This window comes from Balaenoptera ricei, chromosome 12 (genome assembly GCF_028023285.1).
Source record: "Balaenoptera ricei isolate mBalRic1 chromosome 12, mBalRic1.hap2, whole genome shotgun sequence".
Classification (NCBI taxonomy): Eukaryota; Metazoa; Chordata; class Mammalia; order Artiodactyla; family Balaenopteridae; genus Balaenoptera; species Balaenoptera ricei.
The window spans coordinates 37759145-37781089 of NC_082650.1; the positions used below are offsets into that span (position 1 = coordinate 37759145).

Below are 21945 nucleotides of genomic sequence, written 5' to 3' on the forward strand. Positions count from 1 at the left end.
TTACTTTCTATTATTTAAATAAACCTCGCCTCCTGTGAGCTTTAAGTTTGTTTCTCCTTCACTCCCTGCCACACAATGCCAACCCGTCCACGTGGAGGCCTTCCTGACTCTGCTGCTGGAGCAGCCTCATTTAAATGTCACAGGATTGCGGGTTCGCCCTATGCTGCTTATTTACAAGGCACTCTTGCAGCGCTCTGTGTAAGGCTGCTCCACTCAGATGTTTTCATTCTGCGTACCTGGTGGCCATCCTTAGAGATGCAGTGTTTTTAGTCCTCCTGCTGTTAAGAAGGAGATAGCTAAGCCTGGCCTTCTGTTCCTGTCAGATGCCATTTCCACCACTAAAGTAAAACTGGTCGTAATGAAATTGGCAACAGCCAGCATCATTTATCAAAAGACTAACTTTGAATGTACAGTCTTCTTTCTTAGCACGTCTCAGCTTTGGAGAGCTTTTAGACTTCTGTTTCCTGGGCCAGCTCTTTGTCTTGTTCTCATTTGTCCTTTCAAGGTAGGACTAAGGGATCCCAGCAATTTTATTTTGTGAGCATGTATATTGGTGCTAAAAGCATCCTATTTTTCTGCCACGTAGCTGCTTTCCTTCTCATGTCATTATCCATGTGGGTATAGAGAGAGATGGTGAGGAAACAAGTACAGGACACCCAGTACAGGTGGACTAGGTATTAGAGAATTGGAAGAGGCAGAATAAGCAAAATGGGAGATGTTTCTTTTAATCATTTCTGTAAATGTCACCACTTCTCCTTCCTTTCACATGCTGTTGTTTTCTTTTCCATTGAGGCGGATTAAAACAACTTGGATATTATTCATCTACTGGATCATGTCAGTTTTCTGCACCACATACCTCCTTTATTACACCCCAGTTAAAGGTCCTCCTTTGCTAGTAGGAATATAGTTACCTCAACATTGACTCTTTAGAAACAAGGTCCTGATTGTTTCGAATCAGCAAAGGATAGGGAATGAATCAATTTCTTTCCCCGCTATTTTTGATTTGGGAACATTAGATTTATTTAAAGATGATTATAGTGTGCATGTTTGTGTGTGTATGTGTGTGTATAATAAGCAGTAGAGTATAATGGAGGAGACGTTAAGAGAAAAGGGAGAAAATGAGAAGTGATTGTTAAAGAAGACTCAACCTGGACCTGAGTATCCAAATTTAAAAATAAAGTGCATATGTTTTCTCTTCCCTGACCACAAGAGGGAGCAACTTAACAGCAGGCTGAAAAAAAAGACCAGCACTAATTTTGGGAGACAATGTAAAAATTGTATCACTGTTAGGGAAGGCTGGTGTCACTAATAGGAGCTCGCATGTGATTGACAGGAGGCACATGTATATGTAAGCGTTCGTTTCAGGTGCTGATCATCTAGGCTGTCTTTTATTTTTACATATGGCAGCTTATCTTTTTTTTCCACTTTCTTCCATTTGTCTAGAAAATGATGAAAGCTGCTTTATTCTAATTCATTATTCATTTACTTAGAATCAATTGGGGTCTAAACAAATGTCACATTTCCTTAGGAGTTTCCATATAGTCCAGGAAATGTTAGTGGAGAGCTGCTTGATTCGTTTATTTCCCATATACTTACTGAGTCCTGCTTCAGGTTGGGGGTGGGCTAGATGCTGAGGATGTAGCGGTGGTCAAGATAGCTGTGGCCTGCACTAGCATCCCCTAATACTCTTACCCTGGGGGAGTCAACACGTGCTATATTATGTCAGAAGTTCACCGATAAGCTCAGTGACCTGGGGCAAGTCATTTAATCTATATGGGCCTATAAAATTAAAGTGTTGAAATAGAGCAGTAGGCAGTAGTTTCCTATCATTTCAAACTCTGCAGTGTTCTTAGTTCACAAGAAATCTTAAGCGGAATCAAGAGTTGTAAAATTAAATAAATGCAGAGCTCCTGTGCTCTGGGAAGTTGGAAGAGGAGCAAGGTGACACCTTCTGCCTTGGCCCCACCATGATTCTGCAGGGCACTCGCTCGAGGTTAGTAGCACCTGAAGTCTGGGGCTCCAGACTCTAATCACATGTGATTCTGTTCAGAGATGGGGAAAGGAACGGCACATTTTGATTTTGTGGGAGCCTGGCAGATATGGACAAGGTTGTTTCACTCAGTCACCTTCAGAATTACAAAACAAACGTTATAAAGAGAACAATAATATACTACTCTTTCATTTGATTGCTTGAGTATGATATTTGAACAGTAAAAATAGACACACCATTCTCATAACTCTACCTGTCAACCTGGCACCCAGGAACTTGGCACCTTTTTTGAACTGCTAATTGCCTACCCCTTAGGTTATGTTTGGAGAGTGATTTATAAATAATAAGAAAGAAAGCTCAGGTTACCAAACAGAATGTATAATATGGCCCTAACAACCAGATAGAGAGAAAGAAAAAGAAAGGAAGAAAGGAAGAAAGCAGACATATACCCAAATGTTACCTGAGAACCAGAATTCAAAATTGTGAAATCATTCTAATTTTCTTTTTTGTTTGTTTATCTGTATTTTCTCTACATTCTGCAGTAAACTTACATTCCTTTATAAACAGAAAGAACCAAATATTTTTTAATGGACGAGTACTCCTCCCTTGCCACCTCTACCCTCCCCCACAGGTGGGAGAGTGTGTCCTTGTGCTCAGAGAATCCCATCCAAACTCAATGATCCTGTCAAACTGGAAAAGCGATCAAAACATACAGAACAGAGTTCAATACACAGAAGTGTAGGCCAGCAGGCTTTAGAAGAAAAATCAAACAAAAATAACAGAAAATTATTAGCCTCAGAGAAGTGAATAATTTCCGTGGTTTGCTTTTCAAATGAAAGAGTCTATAAATCGATTATGACTTTTATCCCAAGGCCAGTTTATTTTGGAGAATTCAGGACAGGCTTTTATGCATCTGTGCTTGGTTGGTAGGTTTGTGCATGTGTGTATCTAAACATGTGTGTTTAAACATCTAGAATTAATTTTCCAATTTCTTTTTTCAAAATAAGCCCCCTTAGGATATTTTTAAAATGACATTCTGCATATTTTCCCGGATGATTTGAATATTTAAGAACATTTGCAAACACATTGAATCTCTTTTAGAAAAGATAGTGACTACTTAGAAAAATGGATCCATTTTCCAGAGGACTGATGTTTATTTTTATTTTTAGTTTAACTATTAAGGCAAAGGTTTATAAGAAAACATAATAAAAATTGAGAAATCATGTTGCCTGTTTTTTCTATTATGGATTAGTTATTATTTTTCCACAGCTGCATGTTTTCCTTTTAATTGTCACATCCAACAACTCTAATGAAGCTGATAAGTTCTTAGTTCTGTCACTGTAAGTGGACATCGGACTCTGGTGCAGAAGAGCTGAGGATTAAGGGAGAGGAGAGCTCCAAGTATAATAAAAGGCACCAGACCAGAAATCTCAGAACATTTTCTTTCTTTCACAGAATACTGTCAAAGAGAACAAGTAGAGGGGAATAGAAAACACTGGAGGTCATAAGGAAAACTCAGCATGGTTGGCAACAGATGATACAGTGAAGAGCCCAGCCACAAAGACAGCTCAGCGAGGGATGCACGCTCTCCTGGAGAAAGCCTTTTCTCCTAAGACATATCACTGCCTTTTCATGAACAAATATATAAAAGTATGTTGTGATGGTTGCCCCACTCAAATAAGGTTCAAGTGTCAAGGCACACCCTCTGGAGCAGGTCCCAGCGTTTTTCTGGTGAGGAGCTTCTCATCTGAAGGCAGATCACCCCACCCCACAGCAGGCGATGCGGACCGGAACTCCTGCCTACTGGCAGTGAGCCAGGAGCAGGGAGGCTCCCATTACCACCTGGAGCCTCTTACCCACAGGCGTTTGATGTGCCAGTGAGCAGAAGCTAGCCCCACTCTGTTCCCCATAGGTATTTTCAAATAGCCAACAGCCACATGGTGTGTGCGTGCATGTGTGTGTGTGTGTGTGTGTGTGTATCTTTAGATATGGAATGTTATGGTCTGAATGGTATCCCCTTCCAAATTTATCTGTTAAAGGCCCAACCTGCTATGTGATTGTATTTGGAGATGGGGCCTTTAAAGAGGTAATTAAGGCTAAAGAGGCCATAAGTGCGTGGCCCTAATTCAGTAAAACTGGTGTCCTTATAAGAAGAGGAAGAGACGTGGGGGCATGCACAGACAGAGAAAAGGGGGCAAAGTGAGAATTCAGCCTTCTACAAGCCAAGGAGAGAGGCTTTAGGAGAAACCAAACCTGCCAACACCTTGATCTTGGACTTCTGGCCTCCAGAACTGTGAGAAAATAAATATGCATTGTTTAAGCCACCCAGTCTGTTATATTTTGTTATTGCACCCCTAGGTGACTGATATATGGGGGCGGAATTGCCCACATCTTCCTATTTGAAATCTTTGCTCCAAGGGTGGTTGTCATCTCCTGATAGGCACAGCAGATGGCAGTGTTATCCTGTGAGTTTGCACAGCCAGTTGGCCTGTCAGGCTGGGGCTCTGGCTTAGGTAACCAGAGGGTCAGAGATGTAAACTTCAAGGCCCAGGGTTTTCATTGAGGAAATTAACAACAACTTTGCATTAAAGTGTCTATGTAAGTATTTATAAAACTGGCCTCTAGAAAAGTAAATGAGATACTGTTTAAAAGGAGAAATAAAGAAAAAAATCTTAGGCATTTGATGTGCCTGCAGGAACTCCCTCTAGTTCAATGATGATTTATTGCTATTTCGTGGAGTCTAAGTTTGACTCTTCGCTCATGGAGCCTGAACCCTCGCCTTAGCTCCCTAGAGGGTGGAGCCTCTGAGGCTCTCTGGCTACACTTGCTGCTGAGCCTCAGATATCAAAACTGAGCACAGAGCCGGTCCGCTTCCTACTGACGTCAAGAATACTTCAGTCTTCCAGCTGCCGTAATTAGGCCCTTATCTCCACAGTCCATTCTCAGCACAGCTACAGAACCCAAACTGTCCTGTGTTCCTTGTGAGGCTCTTAGGAATGGAAACTTAACGAATTTGGCAGGTAGGGAGCTGGCATCTCCTCCTGTACTACAATCCCGTCAGGTTGCTTCATTGCAAATCCGCAGCAGGTAAGAATAGTTACACAGAGGTCCTTTCCCTGTTTATATATACATTAAACTTTCCCCATCTTTCAGGACTTACTTTCTGAGAGCATTTGTGTGTGTGTGTGCATGTGTGTGTGTGTGTGTTTTATTGTACATTCATCAAGCCAAAACATTTTTAAAGGGTCAAAATAATTTTCTCTATAATATAATTACTGAAAACTAGATAGAAGTTGCACCCTTTTTTACACTTGAGCATTGGAAGTCATGTGTTCTAGGTAGTGCCTGGAGGTAAACACATAGACAGGTGATCAAGATAATGATAATGCATGGGAAGTATCAATCTAAAGCATTTTACTCAACAAATATTCATAATTGTCTGTGTGTGAGTGACCACAAGTAAACAGACCTAACTGGACAGAGACCTGGCCCAAATGAGCATCTCCTCCAGGTTGTTTAGTAGTCCCATGAATGTTCATGATAAGCATGAGTCTACCTGGATATAAAAAAAAGGAAAGTAGTTCATATCTTACTCACTGAGCAAAAAGACTAAAATTAGAAAAATTATCTATGATAAGTCTGCTTGTCTTTTAGATTAATAAAGGCACTTAAGGAGTTGTGGTCAAAATACATAAAAAGACATAAGCATTATGGAAAACAGTTTGTTAGATGCTTGAAAGATAAGCCTTATCTTCCAGAAGATACTTGTAACTTCACATCCCCTTGGATTTACATGGCTTTGACCAAAACTTGACCTAGGGCAGAATTCCCTAAAATGAGTTGCCTGGAATTATAATTCCCTGGAATATTAAGATTTCTTATGAAAAAAGGTTCCGTGTTCAAATGTTTGGGATATTAACTATAGTTTTAGTTTCTGTAAAATGCCTTAACATCTACAGAATGACCACAGGCTGTTCCCAAGTTAAGTCTGGCCCACCCAAAACATCTGGAGACCTTGGATAACCCCAAACCTTATTCTCTGACAGTCACAGTGAACATGAATTTCATGGGGACTTCTTTCAAACTTAGCCAATCCTAAACCCTTTTACCCTGCCTTGTCTGGTCCTTTCCCTGGAAACCACAATAAAAGCACTTGCTTACAGTTCTGTGTGTGTGTGTGTGTGTGTGTGTGTGTGTTGTGTGTTTCTCTCTCCTCCCTCCCTCTCTCTCTCTCTCTCTCTCTCTGCCTCATGACCCACAATGATGCTTTCCCTGAGTCGCCCTGCGTGGCATGCTGTTCTCCCTAGGGAACCGTGAATGTAGTAAAACCCTTTTTGGTTTCTCTCTTTGATCTGCTTCTGGCCTCACTGTATCTCATCCAACGCAATATGGTTAAAACAAAACTGTGGATTAGGACAAATTGGACATACTTCTTTACTGCGATACTCTCAGAGATGTTAATACATAAATGTGCATTCTAAATTTTCAGTGTCAAACTTACTTGGCTTTGGAATCTTTTTTGAGCAGTATAGCTTATGGACTAGCGTTTCTGGGATCCCGCTTGGGAGGTACTATTCTGGAGAGATACCGATTATCTGTCTAGGAGACTTGGTGTGTCAGTATTTTTCTGAAGATAAAAATGCAGACATCATTGTGAAATAAAATCAAACATTATAGTTTAGAGAAAGCTCAATTCCCATATGTAATTTAACCTATAGACTCATCAAGGATTTGGCACAAAGACACTGAATGGTAATAGCTGAATGAACTTACGTAGTTTGTGGAGTCCATACATTTTAAAATCCATATATCTTTTACCTTTCCTAATATTTACCCTTCCAAAAGAATAAATCTTTTGGGCATAGGACAAGTGCTTACTAGATATCTTCTCCTGCATCTTCGTTAAGCACCTCAAACTCAACCTTTCCAAACTGAACTAATTGCTGCATCCCCATTCTACTTTCCTCAAGTGACATTTCCATCTAGCCATTCACTCATATCAGAAATTCAGAAATCTATCAGTCTCTTCCTTACGCCTTACATAGTACCCATCCATGGCCCATTAATCAGTATTATTTTTATGTTTAATAACATATCTATCCTCTCCCTCTCCAACACTGGTCTTAGTCCAGACCCTCATCATCTCATATCTCTGTCATTTTCACGGTGTCCTAATCTGTCTGTCTTTCCTTAATCTCGACCCTCCCATTCAAGTCTCTCCTTCATACTGATACCATTATGTTTTTTCTGAAGTGCATTTCTGATTGTTATTCTCTTTCTATTAACTGCCAATTGATTGGCCATCATGCTATACAAAATAAAGTCCAGACTCCTTACTTTGTCATAACTGTTTTTCTACTATCTCATCTTTTCCAGTTGTCTCTGGGTACCCACCTCTAGCACAGGATATAATTCAGTCATGTTAACCTGACTGCTCTGCCCCCAACATGGAAGGCTGTGATATGTCTTGGTTCTTTTCCACCTTTTGCCTGGGATCACCTTATTCCCGTATCTGCTATCCAAATATCTATTTATTTTGCAAGACCAAGCTCAAGAGTGTCCTTCTCTATGAAACCTTTCCTGATTCCTTTCCTGTCTCCCCACACTATACACTCTACAGAGTTTTATTATACTTATTTGTTCACATGTTTCTTTCCCCTACAAAATGCTTAATTCCTAGAAGTAAAAGACTGCATATTACTCATCTATTTTTTTTTTATAAAGTTATTTATTTATTTATTTTTGCTGCATTGGGTCTTCGTTGCTGCGCGCAGCATTTCTCTAGTTGTGGCGAACGGCGGCTACTCTTCGTTGTGGTGCGCGGGCTTCTCATTGCAGTGACTTGTTGCAGAGCACAGGCTCTTGGCACGTGGGCTCAGTAGTTGTGGCTTGCGGGCTCTAGAGCGCAGGCTCAGTAGTTGTGGCACACGGGCTTAGTTGCTACGCGGCATGTGGGATCTTCCCGGACCAGGGATCGAACCCATGTCCCCTGCCTTGGCAGGCGGATTCTTAACCACTGCACCACCAGGGAAGCCCCTACTCATCTTAAAATATCCCAAAACTGACATAGCACTTGATGCATTCAGGAGTGTTTTACAAACGCTTATTTGTAAAGGACTATCATTTCCTTTTGCAAACAACAATATAAACTATGCACTGTGTATTCCTAATTTTACGTCATGTGTGAATATGATTGAGAATGTGCCTCCTCTAAATGAATCACATGATACAGCCTCCTTCTTTCTAGTATGACTGGAAAGTGAAGAAGAAACATATTTCTCTTTGAGTATTTTCCTCAAATCATCCTATAACAGAGCAGTGGATCCTCATCTTTTCCTCCACTGTCTCAACACCCCAATCATTATGAATATTTTTAGAAACCAAGAAAAATGATTCCCAGCTCTGATTTTTCCTCAGAATAAATATAGCTGTATGGGCAAGTACCCAGAGAGCACTGAAGTACTTTTTCCAATCCTCCTATTTCAGATCCTTAGGGGGCAAGGAAGGAGTGAAACCTTCTACCTGCCAATTTTTAGAAGAGCAGAGGACAATGGAGCCACTTAGAGGCTTGTGAGAGGGTACCTCCATGTAAACTCTGGATCAAGCAGTAGTGCTGAATGCTGAGACTCTGACATAAAGTTCTAGCTATTTGTATCAAATTGTAGGAAAAAATAGGAAATATGAACATTTGGTTTCATGAAGACAAATTTCTTGAATTAATCTGAGTCAGTTCTTGTGAGAATTTTTGGAACTATTGCAAATTGTTGATTGTTGGGATTTGTAGTCCTGAGTGAAACTGATTAGTTATCTATATGCTGGATACTTTTATGAAAAACATTTTAGCCTAATGGGTACAAAGGGCTTAGTCCCTATTCTAATGATGTGTTAAGGGATATTGTCTGAGAAGTAGGAAAGCAGGTAAGAGGCAGTAAAGAAGATGCTCTGAACTTGAAAGAAACAGAATAGAGCTTTAATACTTACAGCTGTCCTCTTCTTCAGTTATACATTTCACAACATAACAGGCGTAGATGAACCCTGCCAGCTGAAACAAAACAAAGATGCTTTAGACATGTGGCAAAGGCAACAGTACTGGATCTCACTGGGGGAGCAACTTTTCAAAAGCATGTGGTTTTGACTAGATTCAGTGTTCCAAAATAGTTCATCAGACTGGATCTGGACTCCAGTGTGGATTCTTGATTCGTATAATGTGCCTTATAAATGAATATATTACTCTGTTTTCCTTTGTTCTGCATTTATGTGTAAGATTTGTTAATTGCCAGGCAATCTACAACAAGTTATTTTAGGTCTAGAGGAAAAGTAAAGAATTATGGCCATTCATCAATGGATTAGCATTTGCATTTGTGCCAATCAACTTCTAATTCACTTTTCATTAGCCCAGAGCCTAAGATTCTAAAATTGGACTCCTGCTGACTATCAGAAAAATGTTTTGAGAGAAAAATATTAAGGAGATTCCATGAAATGTTGCCTCAACACTTTGTAAGTAAGAAAAACTCTTATTTAGACCAGTAACAGGAACCAGGACATACCGAGTATAGTTAAGATGACATGATACAGAGGAGCAGCGGGGTGGATAACTGTAAGGAATATCACAGTGCATTTGACTGGGATTGGACACATCAGAGCATCCTTTCTGAAACATGCAACAGAGGTCCCTGTGGTCAGGGAAGTCTTTGCTCGCTGAAATAGTATCTGTGAAGGAGCACAGTAAAGCCCTTTGATATGTGTTCCCTCAGATGGTGTAGTTTTGTATTCCTTCATATAAGTATAACTATTTAGTCAAATAATGAGCACTGGTATAAGGAAGCAAACGAATTTCCTGATATGTGGAAAATTTTTTTTCCAAAATAATCCAGTGTGGAGGAATCCTTAAAGGCATGTCCTCAGGACAGTGATGAAAATTTTTCACGATGACATTTCAGACCGGCATTGATCCTACTGAGTATTTGGCATTGGGGAAGGGAACCTTGGGAAAAAGGCTGCAGTCTTCAATCAGGAAGCTAAGGTACAGGGCAAAAGGTTGCTGCTGTGATAAACCTAATGAACTTGTTTTCCATTAGCTGACAGATTGCAATATTTCTGGAAGATGTGAGTGGAACATTTTAAGTCAGAGGGTACACTGATAGGTATTTAATGAGAAGAACTGTTTGGAGACAGAGGTCCGGTTAAAAGGAACTTTAGAAAATCTTCAATTTTAGTTTGAGAAAGAAAGCACGTTCTGGCAGATTCTAGTTCTTTTCCAAAGAGATCTGGCATGAGATAAAACAGTGGTTTTCCTGGCACAGAAACAGTGACCCTGCTTAAGAGAGAGCAATGAATGAGAAAGCAGACTTATGCAAAATATTCTTCACGAGCTTTTGTTTTCAGATCCTGGATGAGAGGGACAATGGACCCGCTGCCCTCCCACCCCCAAGTGTAGTATCTGAACCACTACACATAGTAACAGAGAGCTAGATAACATACCACTGATGCTACGTTAGCACTTAGGTTTTAAAAAATATGTTAGAAAAGTCATCAAATAAGGATTTTTCTCTTTGAAGTATCTGTTGCTATTGGCAATAAAATTGTGATAGTAAGAACAATCTCCTTATATAATGGAATCATCAGGTTACTGTTTTTATGGGACTTATTTTTAGAATACAGGGTACTATTAAAAACCAGTGTATCCTATTTGGCTTTAGCAAAGATATTGATTTGACCAAACAAAATCACACGGTGATTTGAGCATTTTCACAGATAATGGAGAAACAGATTAACACTTCTTAATCTTTTATCCACCAAGGCCCATGAAAATGCCTGTATCACTAGGTCACTGAGTGACCTAGTCCCATGCGTACTCTGTCGTGGGTGCTGGATCCGACTGTGGCGAGGTAAAGAGGCTATGGGTTTGGTTAAATCCCCTGGGTACTGCCTATATCTCCCCTTCTTCCTCCACAGGAAGGCCTTACCATTGTGGCTAAATGCCATAGATTTATCAGTAGTTTATCTCTTCTTTTCAGTTTAAAATACTTACTACTTGAATTATCTACAAAGCAACTTTTTTCCTAATCACAAACTTTTCTCTTGATTTTCGCTCATCACTTAATTACTTTGAAATGAAAATCTAGGTAAAGAACATTGATAAATTCTGAGATTCAAGGCCAGTGAGTTCAAACTTCTCATTAAAGTGTCACTAGAATCTAGATTATTAACTGTACTCCTCTCCCAGAATGCAGCCAAGGCACTGTATTTTGCTTACCAGTGATCTTTTAATTGTATTCGGTTGCATTATTTAACTGTCAGGGGAGTGACTTTGATATAAAAGTAAATCCTGCTGCATTTCATTACAAAAGCTTGCTGATTAAGAGAACTTCAGCTTTTAAATTGGTCACCTCTAAATACAAATGGAAATTGGTTTCTCCCAAGTTAATCAAGATTCATAAACCTCTGTTACCTTTCAATTTTCCTACACCAAATAAATTTCTAATTTAATTTTTACTCCCTCACAGCAATTTATAAATTTACCTACAGAAAAGCAGTTTCAAAGAATTTCTTACAGCTCTGAATACTTCCTATAACATGCAACTCTGCTAACTGCTGCCTGGGCCACAAAGATGAACCAAGCCAGGGTTTCCCAACCTCAGCACCACTGACATTTTGGGTTGAGTAACTCTTTTTTGTGGGCTCTGTTATGCATTATAGGATGTATAACTACTATGATCAAGACAGTTGATAATTGAGATAATCCAAAATGTCTCCAGACATTGCCATACATCCCTTCAAAGGCAAAACTGCCCCTTGTTTAGAGTCACTGTTTTAGACACAAGTCTAAAGGATTTTGCAGTCTTGTAGCAGGGGTACACATATAATTGTACTTCAAAGTAGATTAAGATAAGTGCCAGGAGGAAGGAAGAAAATTGATTGTCTCCTAACTGACAAACGGTAAACTGGGTGCTTTCACGCGTTAGCTCATTAATCCTCACAACTACCTTTGGAAGAACATTATATGTATTTTTGCAGAGGAGAGGTAAAATGGGCCTTGCTTTTCCTGAGCGAGTTCATCAAGCAGGGAAGTTATAGACTGTGTTCAAGGAAGAGCCAGTCCTTCCATCTGATGAGAGTTTGTGGACCTCATATTAGAGCAACAGAAATAAAAGCTGTGAAGACAGATTAGGGCTATAATCAGAGGGCTTTGAGTATGTATCAAATTGCAATTCTAACTATGTAATTTTCTATATAGTACACTTAAGGAGCACCCCATCTTCTACTGAAGAAGTATAAAATTTTTCACAAAATACAAATCCTTCCTAATGTGATATATAGTCCCTGTCTAGCCTCATTTCCCACCACTCCTTGTCTCAGAATTGATGCCAGTATTAAGCTGTTGGTAGTTGGCAGACATATATCAGGTGGTTGCCCTCTGTTCTTTAACTCTTTAACCCCTTCTGCCAACAAAGCATGCGAATGCCCTACATCTCCTCCCTTCCTTCCTTGCTCAGCTCTCCACCTTTGAGTAGTTCTAACTCAACCTTTAAGACTGAGTTAAAGTGTTGCCTTCCCAAAGAACTGGCAGTCCATTCCCAGGGTAGGTTGTAGGTTGGCATTTTGGAGATTGACCTCGAGAGATGGGGGTGGAAGGCTTTGAGAGGGAATAACAGGGGAAAGGTGAGACCATCTTCCAAGCAGAGCTCAGACAACCTATGGGAAGATGTGGATTATGTTCAGAGAGGAGCAAGAGGCCCCATTTCAGAGGAGTTTGGGCAATGTGAAGGGGTATAATGGTTCCCAAGGTAGGAAACAGTGACCCACATTGTCATAGTGGATATGAATACCTGGAATTAAAATAAAATTATTTTATTCTGTTCCTTATTTAAAGATGGCTTAGAGTAACAATGAAAGATACCAGTGGTATTATACTCGACAAACATATAATTATCCACTTGTAAAAAACCAAAATATTACAGTTGTCTTAGTCTTTGGCATTCAAAGCAGAGCTAAGCCTAAATCTTTTTATTTTTATTCATCTTTTCACCTTGATACATCTAATATGATTTGTTCATTTCTAATTCACTTGATAGGGAATTATATATCATCTTGATATCATTACTGGCTGAAAGGAAATGATATTTTCTCTCTATAACTAAATCAGATTAAAATTCTTTTTTGTATCTACAAACCAAATTATGACTGTATATCCCAGAAATTCACTTAGAAGCTAATAGATAAGAGGAAACTGAAGCCTTTTGATAAGTATTTAAAAAGATTTAATTGTAATAATTGAAAATGTAACAGCCTTAGTGTTTAAAATACTATCTTTTGGACTTTTTTTCAGGAAGTTGGAGTAGACATACTTTTCCCTAACCCTCCCACTAAATATTGCTGAAAACCCTGGACATTATATATATAAAACACACATAGGAAGACTCTGAAAGATGGAAAGAAGGTAGACTGGCTAGGAATCTTGGGACCCAAAGAAGGACATGGGAGTGAGTTTCCTATTTTTCTTTTGTCTCATATATACCATACTTGGGGCTGAAGAAGCCCACGACACAGAAATGTCAATAGGCACAGATAAAAGAGCCCCAACAAAAGCTTGCTCTCTCTAACCAAAGGACCAGGAAAGGGACAGCCTAACAAGACAGAAAAAAAATTTAAGACAATAATAGCCCTCTTTAGCCAATGCCACAGAAAAAACTGTAAGCCCACTCCCCAGCCACAGCAGCAAAGAACAGGGAGCCAAGTCTTCCGTCCTGGCCATGCAGTGGTGTCTGAGAAGTGAGGCAGGGAGCCTGGACTTTCATTCCTGCCAGGAGGGAGGAAGTCCCCCTCCGTAGTGTCTGTAGAGACCTCCCAAAGGGAGTCTAGACTTCTGGCCTCACTCTGTAGTAAGAAGGCACCCCCTCCCTTCCCAACTGGGGTGGTGTCAGAGGAGGCTTAGTGGAGAATCAGGACTTTCACCAATGGCAGCAGTAATGAGGTCAATCCCCTGCCCCTGTGGTGTCAGATGAAGCCAACTGGGAGCAGTAACAAGGCACTCCTACCCCTCCTAGCCATGGAGGTACCAGTGAAGGCTGAGTAGAGAGCAGCAACTTCCACTGTCTCCAAGCCTTAATGAGAAGCCCTTCCTCTCTTGAGTATCAGTAGAGTCTGAGTGGGGAATCTGGACTTGTAACCCCTGCTCGGAAGTAATGAGTCAGTGTCTCTCCTTCCCCTGCCAAAGGAGCACCAGAGAAAGCCAGCTAAACAGAAGATTTAAGAAAGATACAGAGTCTCATAATATAATACCCAAAGTGTCCATGTTTCAGTTTAAAATTCCTCACTGTATCAATAAGGATAAAGTTTTCAACATGAATGAAAACAGACAACCAGTGGAAGCTAACACAGAGCTGGATGCAGATGTTAGAATTATCTGGCAAACATTTTAAAGTAAAAAAAAATGCTTCAGCAAGAAATTATGAACACACTTGAAATGAATGAAAAAAAAAGTGTCAGCAAAGAAATAGGAGCTATAAAGAAGAACCAGACTGAAAATTTAGAACTGAAAAAAAAAAAAATTCAATAAGCAAAATTTAAAAAACTCAATTGCAGAATGGAGGAGACAGGACTGAATCAGTGAACTTGAAGATAGAACAATAGAAATTACCCAATATACATGAGGAAAAAAAGTAGACTAAAAAAAAAAAATGAACAGAGCCTCATACAGCCATAGGACTATAATACAACATCTAACATTTGTGTCATTGGAGTCCTGAAAGGAAAGGAAAAAACTAGCAGTACTGAAAAAGTACTTGAAGAAATAGTGACTGCAAATTTTCCAAATTTGACTTACGTATTCAAGAGGCTGATTGAAGCCCAAACAGGAAAAACCCAAAGAAATTCATACTAAGATTCACGATGGTCAAAATTTAGAAGACCAACTACAAAAATCTTGGAAGGAAAAAGACAGAAATATTTATGTATAGCCATTCTGGAAAACAGTTTGAAGTTTTCTTAAAAAAACTAAACACACAACTGCAATATAACCCAGCAACACACTCCTGGCCATTTATGCCAGGGAAAGGAAGATGTGTTCGCACAAAAACCTGTACACTAAAGCATATAGCAGCTTTATCCATAATAGCCCCAAACGGGATGCAATCCAGATGTCCTTCATTGAGTGAACTGTTCAACAAACTGGCATATCCATATTATGGAATACTACTCAGCAGTACAAGAAAGGGACTAGTGATAACATGCAACGACTTGTATAAATTTCCATAGAATTATGCTGAGTGAAAAAAGCCAATTCCCGAAGGTTGTATACTGTATGATTCCATTTAAATACCATTCTTGACATGACAAAACTAGAGAAATGGAGAACAGATTAGTGGTGGCCAGGACTAGGGAAGGTGGGGTGTCACAGGGAAGTGGATGTGGCAACACAAGGGATTCTTGACTGCACCACTGTCAGCATCCTAATAGTGATATTGTACGATAGTTTTGCAAGATGTTACCATTGGGCAAAACTGGATAAAGGGTACACAAGATCTCTCTGTATTATTTCATACAATTGCATTATGTATTTCACAATTATTTTCTATGTATTTCTACAATTTTTTCACAATAAAAAGATGAATTTAAAAATAGTACATTCTAGGCAACTGTCATTTATGTTAAAAGACCTTTTGTATTGTTATTATAATTTCTAAATTTGCAAATATATTTAAACAAGGTAGATGTACTTGTTTAGATTAAGTACAAAGACACATTTTAATTCTGAGCCCTTAGATCAACATAGAAGTTCACAATAGTTTTTTATGCTGATACAATATAGAATTATTATTCAACACTCCTTTCTAGACTGGGAGTGGAGATGGGGGTAGCAAACACTATTTTTTTATCTGCAAATGTCTCATTCTCAAATAGATTTGTGCTGTGTTTCATTTAAATCATCTATTTTTGTTCTGAATTCATAATTCAGATGTTATAAGCCCATGCTTTTTGTAATATGAATTTGAACAGAAGGATATTATACGCTCACAAAATATACTTTTAAGTTGCAAGTGATTTTACTTGCTCTTTTGCATCTTACTCCATTTACGTATTTCAAGATTGCTTTAGCAAAATATTCTAATATGATTATATCAGTGTTATTAATGAAGGTCTTTTATATGAAATATTTTTTATGTAGACTGGTGTATCATTTCAGTTGTCCACCAGATGATTCTTATCCTAAACTATTCCAATGGCTGGGCTATTAAGGAGCATGTTGCAAATTTTCTTTGCTATGAATAATCCAGGTGCAGTTATCAATCTACAGTAACTCATGGAGGATTGCCTTTAGGGCTGTTGTGAACTTTCACAGCCTACTGAGTCAGAAAAGCTTTTCAGAGGATAAGAAACATATCTTAATACCAGCCTTTAGGTATTGTGTTGCATCACCAAGCATGACCGTATTAAACACTTTTTAAAAGATTAAATAAAGGTAGAGGTACGTGCAAACTTGCCTTATCTTCTTAAGGCTGGGAAATGGACTGAACTGCATGCCAACGCTGGCTTAACCAATAATTCCCATTCTAAATTGGCCTCTGGAGACTGGTAGATTTCTTCAGGCCAACCTTACCAAAGAGTTACCCGGGTTCAAATGAGTCTAATGTATTAGTAAAGCTGGAAGAGCCAGGCAGTGTAAAAGACGACTAACAAAATTCAAATGGCATCATGGTTAATGCCTCATTCAGAGTTTAAACATCCCATTAGTTTTAAAAACTGTACTGAGAGCAGTAGTTCAACTATTCTGTACATCTGCCGTTTGGGAGGTGACCAAATAAATGGCTGATCTAGTGCAATAGAACTGCCACAAGATACCTTTAGTTTTTGAGACAGGACCCATAATGGGAGTTTGTAACCAAAATTGTTCATTGAAAATAACGCATTATGTTATACACCTAAAACGAATACAATGTTATATGTCAATTATATCTCAATTAAAAAAAAGAAAGTGGGGCTTCCCTGGTGGCGCAGTGGTTGAGAATCTGCCTGCCAATGCAGGGGACACGGGTTCGTGCCCTGGTCTGGGAAGATCCCACATCCCACATGCCGCGGAGCAACTGGGCCCGTGAGCCACAACTACTGAGCCTGCGTGTCTGGAGCCTGTGCTCCACAACAAGAGAGGCCGCGACAGTGAGAGGCCCACGCACCATGATGAAGAGTGGCCCCCGCTCGCCGCAACTAGAGAAAGCCCTCGCACAGAAACGAAGACCCAACACAGCCAAAAATAAATAAATAAATTAATTAAAAAAAAAAAAAAAAGAAAATGGTTGGGAAATCCAAAAAGCCACCTGTCAACAACACGCTACTATTTTGGTAATAAAACTAAGTTTAATAATAAAACTGAGATTGTATACATGTCACAGGTAATAGGGACCCTGATTTATTTATAGTAAAGCACTTGAGAAAGAGAAATGCTACAATGTTCTGTAAAATGTAAACAATACTGTCCAGTGGCAACTTTGAACAAAGTAAGTACATGATTCTTTTGTGAGCAAATGGTACAAATAGCATAATTTTTGCTCAGAGATAATAGGGACCCTAAAGCAAAAGTAGTTGTACAAGTAAGACATGCAAAAATAAATTAGCCCATCTTAGGTATGTCGACATCAACAGACAGGGTTAAAAGAGTTCAGTGTGTTTCATTGGAGGGAGTGTGCTGTTCTAGAGATGACAGTGGGAGTACAAGGCTAGATTCTTCTGAAGAGACTAGGAGAATTGTACTGCAATACTAGTTGCAAAAATGACCTGTGTTTTTAAAAAAGGTGCTAAAACTATATTAACATTTCTCTCTTTTTCAGAGGTGCTAGATCAGAAGATAAGGAAAATTTGGAATATATAACATACTTGGTGCTTCAGCACATATCACACCATGATAGTTCAAGAAATCATGAATAAGATGACATTGTAAGAATATGTATATGTAAATGTATAGTATGTGCATGGAGACTATGCACTGGATCTGTATCTGGTTAAAGACTTAGACTCTGAAAAGAGCCGCAGTGAAGAGATCAGTTTAGAACTGGAGGGCAGTTTCAATAAGCATGCTTCAGGTGTCTCACCCTAAGTCCTATTCTGCATGTCGTTTTAAAATTCTTGAGAAAGAACAACAATGATCTGATGATCAAATTCTGTAATTATATGGAGGATGCCTAAACTAGCAGTGTGGTCCTTGGCTAGCTGAAGAGAATTACTGTGTGTAGAACAAGGGAGGTGAATAGCCCTACTTCCTTCTCGTCTCATCAGTCAGAATACTGACAGTGTTCAATGCTGGTACCACAGCTGAAGAGAGATACTCAGCAGAATTGTAAGCACACTGTGAAGGGAGACAGAGGAATGAGATAGGATGAGTGAACTTCCCAGCTCATAGAAAGTTCTTTACAAACACGGTGAGGATGGTGATGATGATGATAGAGAATTTCCCATGCAGATTGATGGTTGACTGCTTCCTGGGGACATCACTGAAAACCCCATGACCTCTGTGATCACTTCCCTTCAGAGATTTAAAAAATAAGTAATGAGTAAATTATCATTGTTTAGAAATAAAAGTTGGAAATAGTCCATTCATATGTTTTCTGTATAAATAACATTTCTGTATAATTTCTGTATAGTTAACAGTTAGCAAAGAGCAAAGTGAACACATCTACCCATGTTAGTTTAGTAAATATTCTGTTTTTCCATGTGAAAGTAACTGTGATGAAATATAGCAGGCCATTTAATATTTGGGCGATGGTGAAAAAGACATTGTCTTCGGTCTCTAAGATTCTGTCTGGTCCACATTTCTAGGGGAATCTCGGATCCTTAGAATAATACTGCTGCACGTGTGTGGGCACAAGGCCTCTGTTTAGGCAGAAGTCATTCCTTTCAATAGGATACTAAGTAGATTAGACTCCACTAGAGACCTTTCTGGAATTGACCAGTTATCATCTTCCAGACTAGAAGTTGATTTCCATTTAAGTGTTTCTTTACAGAAACAGGAGCTGAGTCAAGAAATACAGCCGGGACTCATAAATCTCACTGGGCAAACTACAAGTCTGACATCAAACTCTGGAATGTCCCCATGGCTTGGAGGCATATGCTGTCCTCTCACAGCCCGGAATTTTAGTCCAGGCTGACTGGTTACGTGGTGGGAGGTGTAAGAGAGTTAATGTTATTCAACTTGGATGAACCTTCGTGAGGTGTTTCTTCTTTTGGCAGATAATGAGTATCAGAAAAAGTGTTAAATGACAAGCTCATCATTATAAAAAATTATTGATTAACTTTACATAAAAATGATGTCAACAAGAATGTGCTCTCACTGTAGTAGAAAAGATAAAAAAACCAAAAACTAAAAAGGAAACATCGGCATACCAGCTAGAGAGAAGAGTTGCTTCAAAATGTTACAGTAAACCTTACTATTAAGGTTTTGAAAATATAGTTAAATAGGAAGCTTAGAGTAATTTACCATGACATCTGTGGGAATAAGCTTTACGCTCTATGAAAAGGTATTTTATGTAGCATTCAATGAAGCTTGCTTCTGAAGCAAAGTACTTTCTGTAACATGTGGCAGAGGAAGATGAATGGGAATGAAGGTACTAACAGAAAAAGAACCCCCAAGGGGAATAAGATGTGGATTGTGGAAGACACAAATTTGAAGACCAGTTTCTTCCCAAAGCAATTTTAAAAAGCACAAAACTGAATTAAAGTGTCATGTAAAAGACCCGTCAGCTCTATCCATGTGCAGCAGGGTGATCTAGTTGGATTGAATAACTTTGGAGTCAGAACTTGGCTATGATTGGTGTTCTTCACTGTTCCTCTCTTCCTTTCTATCTGAGTTACCTTCTTTTCAACCTAAATCCTAGATTATCTTCTTTCTACATAACACACAGCCAATATGAGGGTGAAAGATACAGGTCAAGGACTTCAGAATAAAAGGATTTCATTAATTAATGGTAACACAATTGTTACCACTTGGGAATATATAAACTAGGAAAAACTGCAACTGTATTTGTGTGTTTTACTTTTTCATTTTTCAATGTTTAAACTTCAAACAACCAATCATCTAACGAACCCCTCACGTCCTGGGAGGTAGAAAAGGAAAGACTAGTGATTACTGTTCAAGGTAATAGCTAGCATTGTTGAAGTGTTCACTATATTCTGGGCATATGTTCACATCTTTACGGCTATTGTTCTATCTATTCTTTCCAGAACCAAGGAGAGATTTTCCATATTACCCATGATTTACAAAAGAGAAAGCTGAGGCTTGAGGGAATTAAGTGATGCTCCAAGATTAAGAGATAGTAAGAACTTGAATCTGGGTCTACAAACCTGAAATACTATGTTTTTCACTCTTACATGGTATTGTTAACTTATCCAACTGGCAAAACTGACTACTGTCGCATGAGGGAACATAAGATTCTAAAACTCTGAGTGAATTCATATTCAGAAAGAAAAATCCTAAAATTAAGTTCACCGACTTTTCCAAGTTGAAATTTGAATATAGAGGATAGTATTGAGCTTTGGATTAGCAGAGGTTGGAAATCAGCAAGAAAAAAACTGGCTCAGCTATCAGACAAACCATGGAGGAGTTTAATGCCACTTGTGGGGAGCCTGGGGTGTGTAGAAGAACTGGAATGTTCCTCCCACCCATTTAATTACCGTTTCAGTTCTCTTTCAGTGATTCCAACACATCATGATTTTATAGTTCTCCTCTGAATTGTTCATATATGCTTCTACACACCAGAGTGGGCTTCTTATATTAGAATATATTGGTGAGCCACTAATTACCATCAGTTTACTGTTGGTGAGCAAGGCAAGCCTCACATTAGGTGGATGGTCATAGGGGCGGTATGGTTCTAAGAGCCTGAAAATCTAATCAATGGCTCTCCTTGCTCATATGATAAAGAATTAACACCAAAGCATTCAAGAACATGTGTGATTTGGCCCAAGGTTATCCTTCCAGCCCCAACTCTTGTGGCTCCCCTTTACCCTTCCATATTAAATCTCCAGGTAGTTACCCCCATATATATGACATACTGTTTGATACCTTCATGCTTTTGAATATGGCATTTTCCTATGCAACAAATAAAATTTAACACCATATAGTGAGTGCCTACATGCAGCATGGGCTACTTCAAGACTACTTTTCAGGGAAGTATTTCCCAAATGTCAAAAGGCACAGATAGGTACTCTCTGCTCTGTACTCATATAGCACCCTGTTAAATACCTATATTATACAACTTAATTAATATTATTGGAATTCTTTTTTTGCCTATTAACTCTTAAACTCAGCTATGAGGATTCTCAAGACTCCCCATGAATATTTCTATGATCCCAGAAAGATCCCTCTTGCCCCTGTCTTGTCACCATTCCTTCCATTCCCACCCCACCCACCAGGCAACCAGTGTTTGGAATTCAGTAACCATATAATAATTTTGCTGGGTCTTGACTTCATACAAATAGAATCATACTGCTTTGTGTGTGGCTTCTTCCATTGAGCATACTATTTTTGGGATTAATCCAAGGTATTGCATGTATCAGTAATTTAATCTGTTTTATTTTCAACCAGCATTCCATTGTATGAATATTCATATATCAGTTAACTTTTGCTACATAACAAACCACCCCAAAATTTAGGGTTTGAAAAAACCATTCATTTTTTTGCTCATTGTCCTGTGGTTTGGCAATTTGGGTTGAGTTCAGATGGGCAGTTCTTTTGCTAGACTTGGTTGATTGTTAATCATCTAGGTAGCTCTTTTCCTTGGTGTTGGCTGATTGTTAGTTGAGGTGATAAGGATAAATGCACCACATATTTGTAGTCTCACATATTTAATCATCTATCAGGGAAATCTGGCTTGTTCAAACTGATGTGGCAGATTCCCAGAGCAGTAATAGTAGGCTGAACTTTTCAAGTCTCTGTATTATTTTTGATATCATCCCAGTGTCAAAATGAA

The 21945-nt window shown here is 39.0% G+C and overlaps 1 protein-coding gene across 1 annotated transcript in view; it reads right to left on the bottom strand.

Annotated features, from left to right (window-relative positions):
- NKAIN2 (sodium/potassium transporting ATPase interacting 2) overlaps positions 1 to 21945 on the bottom strand; it is a 1008072-nt gene that overhangs the window by 14502 nt on the left and 971625 nt on the right. The window contains exon 5 of the mRNA XM_059941958.1: positions 8972 to 9032. Within this exon, the coding sequence (XP_059797941.1) occupies positions 8972 to 9032 (61 nt within the window). The remainder of the gene's footprint in view (positions 1 to 8971; positions 9033 to 21945) is intronic.